Below are 17,611 nucleotides of genomic sequence, written 5' to 3'. Positions count from 1 at the left end.
CCTGTATTCAGCTACTGTACTTTAAATGATATCCATAAAAATTCTCATTTCTGGCAAATAAAATGACCAATAGGATGACAGAGAGGCCTGCGGGGTCTGAGGTCGTAGATTAAGTCTTCTACTGGACAAGGTCCCTGCGGCAATTTCGGTATGCATGGAACAAGTTATATGCATTTCTTCATTGCTGTGTGGTGGCTCTCAAAGGCTGGCTCTTACTTTTTCTCTGTGAAATGGGTAGTGCTTTCCTCTGTGTGAGGATGAGGCTGATAGTCTGCTTGTGAAGGTTCTGGTGTAATTCTTTTTGAGACTTCATGCAGCAATTATGTAGAGCCCTATTATCATTGTGCAAGGGTAAAATAATTTCTAGAACCTGGCCAGAAAAGTTAGAGATCTGGTAAAAGCCCACTGAGTCTGAAGAGACACTGATCTCATTCTTCTTATTTTTAAAATTTGACTGCTGTCTGCTTCCTTACCTAGCAAGCTTTTCCACATGAATTTGTGCAGCCACCTTATTCATTAGTATGTAAAGAAATGATTATTTGCTCCCAAATTTTTAAAACCAAGGGTTTTTTTTGTTTTTGTTTGTTTGTTTTGTTATGGCTCTAAAGCAGCTAGCTCCCAGAGAGTTACCTCTGTCATGCACCTCTGCATGCTCTCGTCATAGATCCAACAGGCACTGGGGTTTTGGGTCAGTTCCTCAGAGCTTCATGAAGTTTGTTGTCTCACATGGAAGTCCTGAAGACTCTGTAAGCCTGCTAGGAGCAAGTTCATGCTGTACTAGATGTTGTATACCAGACTTGTTACTAAACACATGCACAAGAGTGAGCAATGATCGCAGCATTGATGATGTGTGGCCCTTTCTGTCGTGGGTGCATTGTCCTTGTCCTTTGATTTGAGAGCTCAGCCAGCAGTGCAGCTGAGTAGAGTTGGTGTGAAACTGGAAAGGCTCATTTATTGTAGATTGACACTAGCCCTGGTAAGGACCTCCTTATAATGGCAGTTCACCATTTTTCACCAGTGGGGTCACAAAGGAAAGACTTGCATGGCTTTGTGATACAACTGATTTTTAGATTTCCTAAAACACACAACATGGATGCAGTCACGTAGGTAAACAGACTTAGGATAGACCTGACTAGATGGAGCATCTTTGGCTCTGAGATCCTTTGCTGTGAATATAAACCCTCTCTACTAATGTGCACTTACCACTATGAAATGTGAATGACATGAAGGTAGTAAAACCTGATAATGGGCAGTAGCAGGTTCCTTGCACTGGTAGAAGATAATTCTGAAAACTGTGCTTAAATCTTGCTTAGTTGCAGCTGACCTCAGCTTTAATTTAAGTGGATTCGAAGTCTAGGTAGGTTCTCTAAAGTTTTTTAGATATCTGTGCTTGGAAAAAGTTTGTGAAAAAGAGCTTAAATATAGGAATTGCCTTTGCCTTATCCTTAATTAGTGGCTCATTAGAGCATGCCCTGTAACTTCATGTTTAGAAATACTTATCTTGGGTTGTGGAGGACAAAGCATCATAGAAGAGGCTGTGTTGCATTAGCTTGGGGTACTGCTACATGAACCTGTGGGTCTGTTAAAAATTATGGAAGATTGTTGACTGTAGAATAAGAATAATTGGATGCATGCCTACTTGAAGGTCAGATCTATAGGACAGGATTTTGGTAGGGATACAATGAAAATATGGTCCAGTAGGAGATGGTGTATTGACAATTTTGCTACTAAACCCAATCGATTTGATTCAATGTACTTTTCCGTACATGTTCGTAATACACTTCTGGCTTTTTACCTCATCTCAAAGCTTTAAAATAAATACAGAAATTATATACACGCCAACACACTGACCAGGCAGAGGATGTTATTGCTGTTAAAATGTATGAATTGTTATTAGTGACCTCACTCAGGTGTCAGCAGTCACTCTGCATCAACTCATTCTCTGTTATTGCCTGGACAATAGGAGTTGCTTCCAGGTATGTGTCACTGTCTCTCAATATATTTACCATATTTCTCAGTGAAGGGGATATGAGATTGCTTTGACAAATTGCCTAAGCCAGTCTCCTGTCATTCTCTGTATATGTTCTGCTTAGGTCACTCGATGCTGCAACCCCATATGCATAAAATCTAGGCCATATTATTTTATGCTGTTTTGTCATGTTGGCTGTCTAACATGGACTGTGTCTGTGTCTCTTTTGGGTCACCTTGTTTCAAAAATGACCTGACAGATTTAGGAGACTTCTAGAGAAAAGAAAATTAAGATACGAGATGCTGACTAATTTGAAAATAGGGAGGTGTGGAAATAAGTCATTATTTGAGAATGGAAAATGAAGTGGTAGTTAGCACCACTGAAGAACATGGATCGGGGAGTTTTCATGTCTGTCAGTCTGTAACATGAGAATAGGAAGACACTGGAATTTAAAAACAAATAATTCTGTTCAGTATAGTAGTATTTTAGTAATGACTCCATAAACAAGTTGATAATGTGAGGTCAGGCTCACCTAGGGACAATAAAAATTAATTTGTCAAACTATCTGGGTAGTTTGATTCTGCAAAATTGTACTTTTCTGGGGCAGTAAGGAGGTACATGGGTAACTACATGTTCATTTGTAATGGGATGTTAGTAGAAATTGGACTTGTAGTGATAAATTTTCTCAGTGGTATATAATTAATTGTCTCCCATAATATTAACTTTTTTGGCATTTCGACCGAGGCTATATGTAAGTTCCTCCAACATGAAATTCCTCACCTATCCAAAAGTCTTCTACATCTGGTTTTCCTCCTGTTTTTGTTTGGCTTCTGGCTGACAAGCCACTTGCCCCAGCTGCTTCTTTGTCACTTGCTATGATAAATTCTATGTATCTCTTAGAAGCTGTTGAAGCAGTAGTTGCCTCTCCTATGTCTGAGAGTGGGTTGGAGAAGATAACTTGCTTAGCAGTGATGGAGAGTGTTTTTTAAGGCAGCCTTATCTGCATATTGTCCCACCTCCTTCACTGATAACATTGGTGGTGGGCTAACAGACATTAGCGCAGCAGGAAGATGCATAGGTCTTTCCGCAGTAGCAACTTCTCAGTTTAACTTGGACAGATTAGTTATTAAGCTTTGTACAAAGTCTAAATGGAGGAGAATAGCTTTTCTTCCACACTGGACTTTCCCATATTGAAAATGTAATAATGTTAATGTTGACAATAGCTGTCTTTTCTGGTGCTGTTGTTACCATCCTGTCCTATGTACTTCTGTTTATCCCCTGCCAGTGTCTTACTTGAATTTGTAAAGACTTGTAAAAAAGCAGTGTTTTCTCTCTCAGTAGCAACACCACTTTTCTTTAGGCATTTGTTGCTAATCTTAATTATGATGAAAATGGATACAAAACGTGGTTTATTTTGTTTTGCTTAAATGTGTGCCTTAGTTCTACAGTCACTTAAGATATGGCAATATTAATGCCCCTCTGTTTCTTATGAGTACCATGACTCCTAAACATGTCTTTATTGTTAATATGCTATATATCTGGCCACTTGATCTGTTCTGCTGTGCTTCACTCTACCCTTCCAGACTTACCCAACAGCTCTTTCTATTGAATCAAGGTGCTCTTCTTCTTAACTTTTGAGCTGTGTAGTTGTTATCATCAGTAGGTGAATGGCCCATGAGAGGTCCCCAAGAGATTGCTGTGTAGTGCTGTGCGCATATATATATCTATATGTAAAATTGTAGTGTATGAATAAGACACAGTAAGCTGATAGCAAATTTTACAAATAAAGTCTATTCTTTTTTCTGCCCTTTGCAGACTTAAAGTTCAATCTAGGATTGCTATAGGCTAAGGTAGGTGGTTGTAGCCACAGCATCAGGCCAGGCCACTCTTACTGCCTGGTGGTAACAGCAGCAAGAGTGCAACAGCTTCTTAATTACTCCAGTTAACTATCCAGGTGATGAAAGTGTGCAGATAATTATAGCACTCTGAAATAAAGTGGCCGAGGCATGAACACACACCTCATTAGTGATTGTTAACGAACACAGAAGACTGAACTGTGGTGGTTGAGTGGGTGCAACTCCAGTTCTGGTGCAGATCTTCTGTGCTGCTCTGGGGATAGCAACTTCTGATGGGTAGACACAGCAAGCATGTGGTAACTTCTCAGCTGCTGCAGTTAAATGTGATGGAGCCTGTCTGTCAGTGCTTGAAGTGCCTAACATATGGATTTGGGAAGTGTTATCTTCACATTTTGTTGGGGTTACATGTGTACTTGAAATGCTCATTTAGCAGCAGTGAACTTGATCAGAATTTTTCTTTTCTCAAATAATAAAATGTGATGAGTCATTGCCTTATCACAAAATATTTAGGACTTTGCAAAGGTACATTAGTTACAAAAATTGGACAGTAAGGAAGCCATACGAGCAGGTGAAGTGTAGTACATTTAGATGAGGTTATAGCTGTAGTACCTTCTATATAATAGTAAAAACTTGATAACTGACACAGTTGATAAGGCTTAATGTTTTAGGTTTCTGATCTTTCGTGTTGTTTAAAACCTGCCATACTACTCATTTCACAGTTCAAAATGAATACCTTGTATTCTGTTTGTATGGGTAAGTAAATTTTTATCAACATGAGACTTTTACATTCTTCTGGGGGAAAAGCAGGTAGATTGATTTGGTCCTCCCTGTCTGCAGCTCTATCTGGGAACTTAAAATGTTCTCTAACGTCATAGTACTGAAGTGTGGTTGCTGTGTAGTTTCTAATGCATTTGTCTTTCCCATTACCTGCAAGTAGAACACATTAAAAGTGAGCAACTCTGATACAGAGGAAGGAGTGAGAAGGAAAATCCTGGAAAGTATTTAGATACCAAACTTGAGCTGCTAGCAGCTGAAGTTAGTTACCTGAAGCCCACAGAGAGGGTTTGAAGCTAGGTGACCTCCCGGCTTGCACGCAACATCTGTCATAAAACAGGATATATGAATTCACAGTCTTCTGACTCCTGGCCTGCTGCCTGCATCTTCTGCATGCCTGTGTGCCTGTGGTCTTCTAGAAACTGAGTGGAGGTTGTCTTGATGGTTTACAGGCTACTGCTGGAACTGCTAGAGCTTCTCTTTGACAAATTCAACGCTGTGGCAGCTGCGCACGCTGTTGTCCTCGGACACCTTCAGCAAACAGTGGCATCTCCTTGCAGCCAGTATGATGGTGATATCAAGCTCTATGACATGGTTGATGTGTGGGTGAAGATCCAAGATGTCTTGCAGGTAAGAATCCTTCAGGTGGGCACATTTTCAGCTGGAAACACCTTTTTTATCCAGAATACCAGACAATACCTGTCATACTTGAGAGACAGCTGTGCTGGAATTTGTCTTGATTTTTGGTAAGTGGTCACATTTATAAGAGACTGTTAAACTCTAGAGAGCTTAAATGTCAGCAGGAAAATTTCTGTGGATTCATCTTTTTGGTGTATGGAAAAGTTGATTCCTTTTGCCTACCAAGTGATTTATCAGAAGCTTTCGAACAGTGACAGTTTTGTTCTGTGTTACCATGTCATGCCTGTCTTATAAAGTGTCACAGCTCTAATCGCTTGTCTTCTCATGTCATTATGGCTTGGTTATAGTCAGCTGAGACGCTTGCTGCCAGAATGTTTTCAGGGAATTCTTATTCGATTCCTATTCTTAACTGTAGCGTACTAAAGGAGTACCTTGCTTAGGCTTTATTCTGGTACCATGCCTATCACCTTAGTATCTGAGACTCTCAAAAGCGGCAGAGCTATCTGTCACATGTCTGTTCTCTCATTCTTGCTGTGAGGCTAACACATGCATGTTAGATTATTTTTTTAAATATTATTTATTTTGGAATTGCCTTTATATATGGTACACAGATGCAGACCTCACCCAGTATTTGACAGAGGAGGTCAAAGAAATGAGCCTGGCATTGCTTACCAGAGTTGGCAAGATTTATGATGGTCATTCCACCTCTGGCCTGTTCATAAAAAATGCTCTCTGCTCCTACTCTAACACAGTCTTTCATTGTAGGGCACAGGTCTATTTAGCTGTTCTCTAAAGGCTTGTTGGATTGTGCATTAATGTACACAGGTTTTTTGCTTACACAAATATAGCCAACTGTGTGCATGGTGTGAATTTAGATACTTCTTGGACATGATAAATGTAAGGTATGGGCCTTTGATCACCTCCACTGTCTCCTTACCTACTTATTTGTCTTTCTAGAGGAGTTAGTATTTTTATTAAAGAAATCTCGATTAGTTTTCTCCGTGATACTATATTGAAGGAAGGTGAAAATTTGTTCTTGCAAAAATTTGATTTGGAATGTCCAGCCAGAGGTTAAGGATGGGTTTTCTAAACAAAAGAATGTCAGAATTGAAGTTGTCTGGCCGTGTTACAGGGAAGAATTCAGCTTAAGAACCTGAGGAATGGGCTTGGCATGGGGTACCTCCAGCCATTTTACTGTCATCCGTGAGGTCTAGAAAAACATCAAGAGCTTTGAGTTCTTCAGGAAGGACAAAGCCTTGCGTGTAAGAATCCTCCAGGATTTTATCTTCAGTGAAGCAGAATGACAAGGCTGGTAATTCCCCCTTATAAGTGAGCATTTGTGATGGTTTCATTCCTTGTGAGTGTTGAAATTGGGAGTGAGTTACACTGGCTTTTCCAAAACAGCAGTGATAGAACTTCTATACAGAAGCATGCGTAGGTGTGCATATAGAGGGTGAATGTACTTTCTGTATTGGGCAGAAGATACTTGATTTTATTTCCTATAACATTTCTATAAAATGTGTGCCAAGAAAAATCTAACAACGCACTTGTAAAGGTTTCCTTGCTATTGGCCTGACAGCACAGGTGTCGGCAGGAGTCAGAAAAGCTTCCAGAAGAGCTTTACAGTGTATAAAAGCAGTGATTTAAGATCCGTAATCATTTGCTGTTTTAGGATAAGAGAAGAACATTGACTGACGTAGAGAGGAGGAAATCTTTCATTTTTTTGTTCAAAATCTTAGGGGGTTTTTGTACATTAGTTTTATTGGAGTGGATTAGGGTTTTTTTACCTTACAGTGTATGAAAACGTTTGATCTCAAGACTAAATTATTTCTATTGTGGTTTTCCAAGAAAGGATAATTTTTTTTGAGAGGAGATCTTACATTTGTGGCAGGGGGTGCGGAAAACTCAGTTTTAAAAGTGTTTATTTAAATGTTCCTGCTGTTGGGGGAGGACAAAAATTTGCAGGAAGTGGGTTCGTGGCAGGGTGCATCAGGGAAACGATGCAATTCTTTCAGATCATAGTGAATGTCGTTTATTCATCATGCTAGAACAATATCACATGACTGTGCAATTCACATGGATAATCTTTTGCATACATATATTGTGCATCTCTGCATGTTACAACAAGGTTCTCTATAATTCTGTACAAAAGTAATAATGTGCACTCATGGTGGGCTGCAAATTGTCCTTTGTGAGAAATGTGAGACGGTTGTTTCCAGCAGCTTGTTTTTGTAGCTGGATATCTGAATGCTTCCTAATAACTGCACCAGGCACTGTGGTGTAGGATTAGATAGGTGACACAGTGTTGTGCAGTGTTTAGAGACTGAACATGCAGATATTATATATTTTTGACCTTCTCTAGAATGGAAGAATACTGAACTCCTCAGGAGAAGAGTGACCTTTCAGAGCTGGGTACTGGAGTGCTAGAAGACAAACAAAAGAATTGGTTTGTCAAAATATTAAGAGCAGCCCTGTGTAGGAAAACAAAGTTAGAAATTATTTACTTGTAGTAGAACCAGCTTAGCCTGTAGTTGTATTGCCATACCAAGAGGAGAGATTTGAAACTTGTTTAAATTTTACCTTGGTATTTTGTCCTGGAGCTAATTTAGCTCTTCAGTGTGGGAGTGGGTGGAATATCCTTTTGAAAAGCGTAATTACTGTAGGACCAAATACTCAGCTGGAGAGAACTGTGAGCTGTGTTACAACAGCAGTTAGCAGTGTACTGACATAAGTAGTTGCTTCAGGACAATGCTTCAGGACAATGCAGTGAAAGAATTCAGAGTTTTTCTGGCACAGTTCAATGTATATGCTACTTCGTCCTAGCCGAAGTTATGAAGGCTATACTGTGTGAAAGACACAGAGGGAAAGACATGCTTGGGAAGAAGGCAGAAGGTTTTGGGTTCAACATAGTCTTTCTTTGTCGTTTTACTTTTTTAGTCTAGGCCAAATCTCATTAGCCGGGACAAGGGCTTTTCTGTCCTGTTGTGTTAGTGTCAGGGGATCGACAGCTGGTGGACGTGTTATATAGCAGTCACTCGTGCTTGGTGTGATGGTTCTTCCTTGCTGTTATCTAGAGCACAGAACTTTCAACTGTTCATTCACCTTTTTTAGCACTGTCTTTTGATGCCGTGATGAGGGAGAGGCATCTGTCCCTGCTAAGGCCAGTGTTCATTCAGTTTCTTGAGAAATGTCACCTTTCTAGTGATAGGATGACCATCCTGTCAGCTGTGTTGTCTAAAATTCCAGAGACATCTCCATGTGTGCTCAGTATCCTGTTGTCAGCTTAGACTGGTGCTACTTGTTTCCACGGAAGAGATCTCTCCTTTTGTAGTGGTAGTATTTGTATTTGATGGATCTCAGTTTTTTGAGAGTGGTCTGTGTCTATTTGCTTGCTTTTACAGAAGAGATGGAAAACCACATATATGCTCTGGGACATTAGCAGGCTGTCTGGTGGTTGATATACTGACAAGACAACAACAATCATTACTTTCCTTTTTTTGGGTCTTCTGTCAAATGCCTTTGGGTGTTTTCCAAAAATGGTGTGGTTTAGCAGCCTAAACATTGCTGAATCTATAAGGAAACTGGAGCAAAAGAAATTGAAGCCTACTCTCTGCCCACACACTACTGTTCTGCTAATGAAGAGCTGGAGACAGCAGAAACTGTTGACTGAGAAAGCCTCTTTCTTTGCATGTGATGCTCCACCATCCACAGGCTGTATGATATACTCTTCTTTATAATGTGGAATGGCACTCAAGTGCAGGATTTGAGCAGGGAGATGGAGTAGTTCTGCAGTACACAGCTAGGTCTGGTGGCCAGCAATGTGAGTGATCTCACAGAAAAGCTGCACTTGAATTGTGTTTGCTATGTCATACTTCTCCTGGAGTAGTGCTGAAGGACTTGGAGATGTATTTCATGGCTCTGCTTCTGTAAGCTGAGCTACTCTGTGGTTTTGTAAGTGAATTAGTGGGGAAAAATACTGGTCCTCTCAGGCACACAGGTGAGCAGGGGAAAAACAGTGGTTTTCATCAGTCTTAGTACCCATTACTCAGTGGAAGAGGTGTAGAGTTTTCAACTCCATACCAGTGTATGCAGATCTGATCCAGCTGTGCTGTGATCCCATTTCTTCCGCTTCTGCAGCCTAGGATGTTTTCCTTGCTCTGGCAGTGTTGCTCATTTTCCTGACAGTAATCTAATTTGAGGGAGTTGATATGGCCAAGCATTTTCTGCTTACTCAGGTCCTTGAACTGTGTCAGTGTTGGCACAGGAGTGAGTGAGAGGGAAACACACTGAAAAGAAGTGAAAGGGTTTCTCCTAGCAACTGCAGCTTTCACCAGCTGAAGCTGCTGTGTGGAGTGGCAGCTCAAGGTACCACTCATGCAAAAACAAGGTGATTTTTGCCCTTGCCCTGGGTGGCTCAGTACAGGTCTGAGAGCCATGCAGAACACTTAACCAAAATGGCTCGTGATGTTAAGAGCAGTAGCTTAAGAATGGTGTCCAGTCACGAGCTCTGAATCTCTCCGCAGTTGTGATGCTGTCTGACTCTTCAGTGAAATAAGGATGTCCTGGAATAGGTAATTAAATCTCTCTTTGCTGGACCTTTGCATTTAAAGGATGAATGAACTATTAGTGACACATACAGTTAATACTTGTAAAGTAAAATAAGATTCTTGGATGAGACATGTTAATATGCCATAAATACATAAATGTCAGAGCAATACATAAAATCACTGTTGCATTTGGGAAGGTCACCAGGTAGTATTTCGAACCAAAGTAGCATTATTTTTCAGAAAGTCTTCTTTACAGAAATGTAATGGTTTTGTGGTTGTCCTCAAAATAATGTGCCTAACGGTCTTTCTGGTTCTTTTATAATGGTCTTAAGTGTGTGGAACTGATGCCGTTGGACTCCTGACTGGTTTGTCTCATTAACGCTTGTGTCTCATTTAGCCAAGAGGACAGTGGTCGTGAAAGTGATTTGTCTGCAGCTTTTGGAAAATACAGTTTCAGTGAATCTTGGGTGCATGAAGGAGAGAGTGAGTGAGCATTCTACTCTCCAGGATATTTATATTTAAAAATGGAGTTTAGATAGTTAGAATAGATCACTTGACACTTTCCCCCCCGTTTCTTATTTGAAGTGGACTCAGAATATGCATTAAGTAGTCCAGCACAGTGTTACACAACTTCTTTTTTCTTTTATTTCCTGCAATTATGTACTACTAAGAGCATGAGAATTTCTGTGTAAGTTTATGGTCCAGGAAGAATGAAATCTTTCTGAATCTAGGAAGGGACAAGATTATTTTGCAGGAAGGTATTTCTTTCAATGTTGGCCTTGCTAAGAAGGTATGTAACGTCCCACCTCCCCTCTCTGTTAAAATGTTTTGTAATTTGCTCCAACTTAATAATTCAAGTCTTCTCCTTACGTTTAGAAACAAAATAATTTGGTACATACTTTAAGTGCTTAAGAAGATGCACTTGGAATTTGGGATGGTGGAAGTGGCCTTGATAAAGGTGAAAAAGTGTGTCAGGAAGTGTGAAGAGGTTTCATAGCATTGGGATGTATTATGTAGCTAGACAGGCAAAGAACAAGATAGCAATGGCATACTGTCCTTTTAAAAACAAAGACTATGAAGTTGAAGTAGAAATGCACAAAATCGATCTGTTTTTTCTTTAGGTGAATGATTCTGGCTGAAGCAAAGTGTGCTTAAAACTTAACTGAATTGCTTTGGTAACAGGTACCTAGGAGAGGTCCAGACCTGAGCTGGCTACAAACACTGGATTATTTTCTTTCCTGGGAATGGCCCTTGTTAACTGATCTGTGCTATATTAGTGTGACATAGCAGAAGTTTGCACAAATACTACTGCGTTAATGGCTTTTGTTTTGACAGTCATTTTTATCCTGGAGCTGTTGATCCATTGTATTTCAAACACTAACGTTTGCGCTAAAGTTCAAAGAGAGAAAGCCCTGCATAAAAATGAATTGTTTGAACAGTGTACAGCCACTGGTGCAGTTTATTGCAAAAGAGGTCACCGGGCTTACGTTTTGGGAGATTTTAAGAAAGATTAGCTCATTTAATAAAATGTTTGAAGGTATATGAGCAAGGAAAAAAACTCAGGCTCTTCTGTCCATGCTGTAGAGCATCCAGCTGCTCTGTACTTGAAGAGCTCTTTACCTCAAGTGGATTTTCCGGTTTATGGTTGAGCATAATTACATAGTTAGAGTTTTAAAGGATTTTGGAGTTTATGCCTAAATATTTAAATAGCTAAATCCATAGGAGTTAAAAGCATATAACTTAGACTGCCTTCTGAAGGAGGAAAAAGGTGCACAAATTCTTGTATGTAATGAGCCCCATCAGTAAATAATTTCGAAAAGCTGTTTAGCGTAGTTGTGAAAGTAGAAGTCAACTCTGGTAGGTGTTAGGCTGAGAGAAAGTCTGCACTGAGGATGAGGTTGAGAATACAGAACGGGGGTATGACATATTCCCTACTTTGATATTTGGCAGTTGGCATGAAACCTGTGCCTTTTGAATCCTGGGCCATTGTCAAATGCTTTCTAATTTATACAACTTGAGAGCACAGAATTTATGCAGCCTCTGTTCCAGCATTGCCACTTGGAAGCCTTTCTTTTGCAAGCTGGAAGTTTGCTGAGAAGAGCTAGGAAGGATGTGAAGTGTCCGTCACACCTGATGTGAAGTCTGTGTTTCAAATTGCCAGCAGGAATATAGGTATTCTAAATAAAGCATGCAAAATTTCCAGCCTGTAAATTGCTTGTTAGCCTTTGTCTTCTTCGAACTTAATAAATGGGTTGATGTAGAAGAAATGGAAACTTGGCTGCAGATATGTGCAATGTCTTTCATTTTAACCATTTCCCTAGATTCTTGAACAGTTCTGTTAGGTCTGATGTGCTTCTTTTTCATGTTACTATCAATGTCCACTGCACTTTATTCCTGCTGTCAGTTAGAATTAGGAGAGACTACAAGTAGTTCATCAGCATTTGTAGACATGTTTTATAGGACTATAAAACCACGTCTCTTTTGATGTGCTGAGCTTATTCACACTTAGTCCCTGTGTGACTAGCTTTAAAGGCAGTGAGTCGTTCTCTTACTAGCATCATAAAAATACTGTGAACGGGAAAAGGCCAAACACTCATCATGTCCTCACTGCAAGACGTCTAATCTGACAGCGGTGCATGAGGGATTCATGCAGGCAAATTCCTGCTAGTGTTAGAGTAGCTGATATCCAAGGGAAATGTTTGGAAACTGTTTTGCTTAAAAGCCTTTCTGCTCCCGTGCTGTCTACTTGTTGTGTTTACCATGCATGATACTTATAAAACTGTAAGGTAGAATCTTTTTTTTCCAGAAGCTTACCAGCTCTTGCTGTTTCTTTTCTGATAGGAAATCTCAACTTTGTTTTGGGGGGGCTGCATGTTTTTTTTTCAGTAACTATTTGTGATGTAGAAAACTATCAAACAGCATTAGCAAAAATCCTTTCTAAAATTTTTCTTCCTGTTATCTTATTTTCTTTGCTTGTTGCTCACAGACAGACAGGTATGTTTGCAGGTGAATCCCTAGCCATAAACTCCTAGGATTGAGGCCATGTGCATCAAGAAGCTCAGCCCTCCTCAAGACAGAAACTGTCAAGATTAGATCTGTTATGTTTGGAAGGGGCTGCAAGGGTAGTGATTTCTTCTTTTCTTTCCCATTCATTCTGTAAGCCATGCTATTGGCCTCTTGTTGCTCTCCATTCACACACACGCATCCCTTCACACCTCTCCCCCAGTCTTCGTTCCTTCTTTCTCTTTCTTCATCAACACCATGTTCTCAGTCTTGCTCCAGGGCCCAAGTAAGAAGAGAAGGTGCAGCATTTATGGAGACACAGGTGTGAGGACCTAACACTATAGATGGGACAACAGCAGCTCCTTATCACTTGCAAGCAAGTTTGCGCATATACACTTGGAAGCTGTTGCTGCTGCAGCTCTGGACACATAGACACCACTTTGAAATGTGTTGTATGTCACTAGTAGTACACATAAAACGTTTTAGGAACATCTACTTCACAGTATGCATCTTGTCATCAAAGTGACTTAGTAATCTGATCTCACCAGGGTGATGCCATTCTGTGTTTTACACATGGGGGAGCTAATGTTTGAATGACTGAAACAAATGGAAAGGTTTGGGAGTATTTCTGTTATTTCTGGTGTGCCTGATTTGGTACTATAGGAGGAGGGAGTATATTGTGTGAGGTTTTTTGTTTTTTTAGCAAGAGTTTGTAAGACATTTTTGTGTTTCTCTTGACACTATGGATGCTCTGTGACACTGAGAATCAGGACATGAATATGCAAACCACTCAACAAAAACTGGAGTTGACTGTATTGCTGATAATCTGCAGGCTTCGATATTTTGTTTATTTTATACTTACTTTTTTTTTTTAATTTATGGTTCTGCTGAGCAGCTGCATGTTGAAGTGGTTTTATTTAGGAAGTCTGCAAACAGTAGAATTTTTTGAACGATATGCCATTGGGTTTTATTTGCATAACAGTTTCAATGGGTAGTGCAAACTCTGGTTACAGATAATGAAGGCTTGAGTTGGGCTGTGATTCTTCAGGTTAGGTACATGACTGGTGAGGCATGGTGAGAAAGTATTTAAGCACAGAATCAGCCTTGATATATTTTTTGCAATTCCTTTACATTTATTCTTTTGCTTAAATTTCTGCTGTACCAGGCTTTCACCAAGTTTTACCCAAAGTACTCAGCTGCAAGAGAATTTAGTCTCTGCTTCTGCTTCTATATATATTGTGCAAATGTGTATGTATGAACCACCAGCAAGTGACTGATGATTCAGCGGTGATCTCTGGACTGAGAGAGGCTGAAGAAGAGCTCGAAGCCTGTGTGCTTTTCAGGAAATGATAAACTCCCAACTTACGTTGAGAACAAACAACCCCCTCTGCACCCCGAAATCCTTCTGTTATGCTCAGTGGTGTTCTGGTAATGGCATTGTAAGTCAGCATTTTTTGACATTTAAAGCATTTTGACATTTTGACATTAAAAAAAAAAAAATCTCAGTTGACTTGTCAGAAATAAACTTGGGAGAAGCTGTTTTCCCTCTATTCTGGTGGCTGAAATGGAAAATCTGAATTGCATTTCATACCTCTGTTCTGTCTTGCTTTCTTTGTGGGAAGTGTTGATGTTCTGTGCTTCAAAAGTGCCAATATGACATAGACAGACTTTGAAATGGGCTGATTTTTCTTTCTCTAATATAAATGTTTTGATTTAATTCTTTTTTAAAATGAACAAAAAAGACTTTCAAAAATCTGAACTAAAATTAAACTTTAATTTTGTTTCATGTAGTTAACAATCTAGTTTATTTTTTATTGGTTTTACATGCTTTTTGACTCTTTGGAGAACATTTACTGATTAGTAACTGGTTTTACCTTTATGCATTGAGAGCTATGACAGGCCTGCTGATTGGACCCTTTTGCCACCTCCAACACCAAAAATCAAGTTTAAAATGTGAAATTTGCTCTTCTCTGCCTTATCAAGTGGGATACTGATTTGCATGATCATTTAGTGGGTATATCTCTAACCACAGAGCATTTACATCTACATGTTTTGACTGGTCCAGAGCTAGCAGTAGGTAATGGAACTTCATGCGGGATTTTACATGAATTTTAAATAACCATACAGTGTGTTTCCGCAAACCCCTTTTCCCTGGCAGGCTGTGTGCTGTGGAACTCCCAACCCACATGCCTTCAGCAAACATGACTACCAAAATAAGGTTTAGAGAGATGAGGAGAAAATGAGCCTGATGATAACACAAGAGCCCAAATCCTGAACTTGTGGAAGCAGGAAAAGGGAATTGATTTGGCCAGTACTGATTTGTTTCAAGGTACATGATTATTTTAATTCTCAGTTTGCTCCATGCTGGCCAGTCTGGTACACCACAGCAAATGCACAACGGGAGAAGTAAGCCTGATAGTTTCCTTATGTCAGTGACCCTACAGTTTGGTAGGCCAAGGATTGCAGTGGGTTTCCAATTTAAAAGAGTAAAATTTCAATATTGTAGTATGCATTCGCTCTGTTTAAGATTTAACTTTGAAGATTTTCTTCAAAAGCTGACCACTAGGAACCATTAAAAGGAAAGCTGAGAATCTTCTGTAGTCACCCCATTTTCCCCAAAATGATACAAATATTGATGGCACTTTATTTGTGTGGTCGTTCTGTCTTCTGCCCATAGTAAATACCTTGCGTCTTTAAGAAGGAGCAACTTGAAAATATTTTTTACTATATCTGAGTTTCTTACCTGTAGTCTTTCCCTTACCTCCTTTATGTGTGTTCCTCTTGTCTTGATCTGCAAACTTCACAGAGATGGCAGGTCTTGCATTGGTTTCGTATGCAGATTTGTTCTGCTGTGATCATCCAGCTTGAGCTTCCAGGCATGACTAGACTGCTTTTCACTTCCATGTTACAAAATTAGTCTGCCATGTTTATGATCGATCAGTTCATGATCAAAGTTGGCGAGACTGAGTATTGAAGTTTCCTATGTCATACCACAAATACGAGTGATGGTGGCATTCTGTAATGCCGCTGGTAGCTCGTGGTCTGTAGACAAGCTCTTGTTCTCTTTTCCCTGTTCTTTGAATAGGGGTCTTCATCACAATCCTATATATAGCTTGAAATATTGCAGTGTTGAAGACCCACTGGAAGAACAGGAAAGACCCATATCTATCAAAATACAGAATATGTGCGCAAAAATAACAGTAGTGTTTATTCTAGATGCAACAAATTAACTGTAACTATTGCTTGTAAGCAAATGACTGGAAAAGACAGTAACTGTGTCCATGCTAGGAACCATGGAAACCCATTTTCACCTGAGAAAAGGGCGAGATGAGGGAATTAGGTAATTAAATGTGGCCTCTATGCAGTCAATTCTACTCTTAGTATGTAATTAAATGCCTTGTAAAGCTCTTTGGGGTCTTTATTTACTGGAAAAGGCCTGAGAAATGTGTAATTGTTGGTGTACTCTTGGTGAAGCTGTGATCTGGAAACTGATTAAAATAATAATAAAATGTGTTGCATTGTTAATTCATTCTTTCCAGTAATAAAAGCTGGACTCCCTCTGCTTTGCATTTGCTTGAGAAAACTTCAAAGAGCAGCACTGGGAGAGGAGAATGAAAAATATATGTGTGCCTTGCTTAGGTGCTGGGGTTTTGAGTGATGTGGCTCTGGTGCTTTTACATACTGGAGCATTGCCTTTTATTTTTAGTATTACAGTGTGACGTAGTGTCACTGATCACTTTTTACCATGGTTTCTGTGGGTGAAATGTTGTTTCCCAAAGTTGTGTTTTGTTGTTTTTTGGGTTTTTTTTTTTGTGGAAAACGTGGTGATGGTGGTGCCTACTATTGCCAGCCTAGTAGTGGCTGAGGGGCCCTGTACAGTGCTGTAAAAATAACTCTGAAATTGTGCTCAACTCAGTACTTGTTTTTCTGTAGTTTTTTTTGAGCTATCCTATGAATTTCTGTGATGGATGAGGATTTCCAAAAGAGCCAAAGGCATATAGGATCTAACTCCCTTGTCAGTCCAGTGGGAATTGGGCAACTAATTACTTTAGATTCTTTTGAAAATCCCATATCTAATTTTGCATTATAATAACATGATTTTACAGGGAGGTAAACCTTCAAGAAAAATAACACTTTGTGTAACTTTTAATCTTCTTTTTAATAGACATAGGAGCTGTTTGCCTGGCCTTGCTGATGACAGAGTCTCTTGTGTCAAACGTCCTTTGGAAAAGGCTTGGAGCAGGAGGTCAGATGGAAGGGTGGAGGATGAAGGGCTGGTTGGTGTCTTTTCCGAGGGCTGACCTATGGCCTTATGCAATACCCAAGATGAAAGCAGGAACAGGACTCTTTGTCTGCCATTCGGTAGATTCATTCCAATTGCAGAAAGGTTAATCGTGTCATTAATTCTCTCTCCTAGGCTTAAGTGGTTGGAAGTTGCTGCATGTGAGAGGGAGAATAATCTAAATCAGCTACACCTCCCAGTGGCTTGGTAAATAGATAAATCTGAGTGTTCCCTTAAGCATAATATCAAATATCTTTCCCTTTTTACTTACAAAGGACAATGAAAAAAACCCAGTAGATTTACACATGATTAGCTAGGACACAATAAAAGGATGATCTCACTTTATTACACTGATTTGGTGCTATATTTCCTTGCTGTGTAATCAGTGTGTCACGTGCCTGGTGCCCTGTTAGAAAAACTGCATTTCCCGGTCACATTACCTGCCGAAGTGATAAATGATGGTGCCTTTGAATTGTTCTCTCACACTAACCTCTCTTGATAATTTGCCTTAATTCATGATGTTGTCTTTTCTTTAGAGCCC

The 17,611-nt window shown here is 39.7% G+C and overlaps 1 protein-coding gene across 4 annotated transcripts in view; it reads left to right on the top strand.

The window, feature by feature from the left end:
* EXOC4 (exocyst complex component 4) overlaps window positions 1-17,611 on the top strand; it is a 413,600-nt gene that overhangs the window by 63,760 nt on the left and 332,229 nt on the right. For all 4 annotated transcript variants that reach the window (XM_040594462.1, XM_040594464.1, XM_040594463.1 and 1 more), the window contains exon 7: window positions 5,052-5,229. In XM_040594462.1, coding sequence (XP_040450396.1) covers window positions 5,052-5,229 — 178 coding nt within the window. The remainder of the gene's footprint in view (window positions 1-5,051; window positions 5,230-17,611) is intronic.

The sequence above is a fragment of the Falco naumanni genome, chromosome 5 (genome assembly GCF_017639655.2).
Source record: "Falco naumanni isolate bFalNau1 chromosome 5, bFalNau1.pat, whole genome shotgun sequence".
NCBI lineage: Eukaryota > Metazoa > Chordata > Aves > Falconiformes > Falconidae > Falco > Falco naumanni.
Note: the sequence above shows the minus strand (reverse complement) of the source record. Positions and strands in the feature narration are given on the sequence as shown.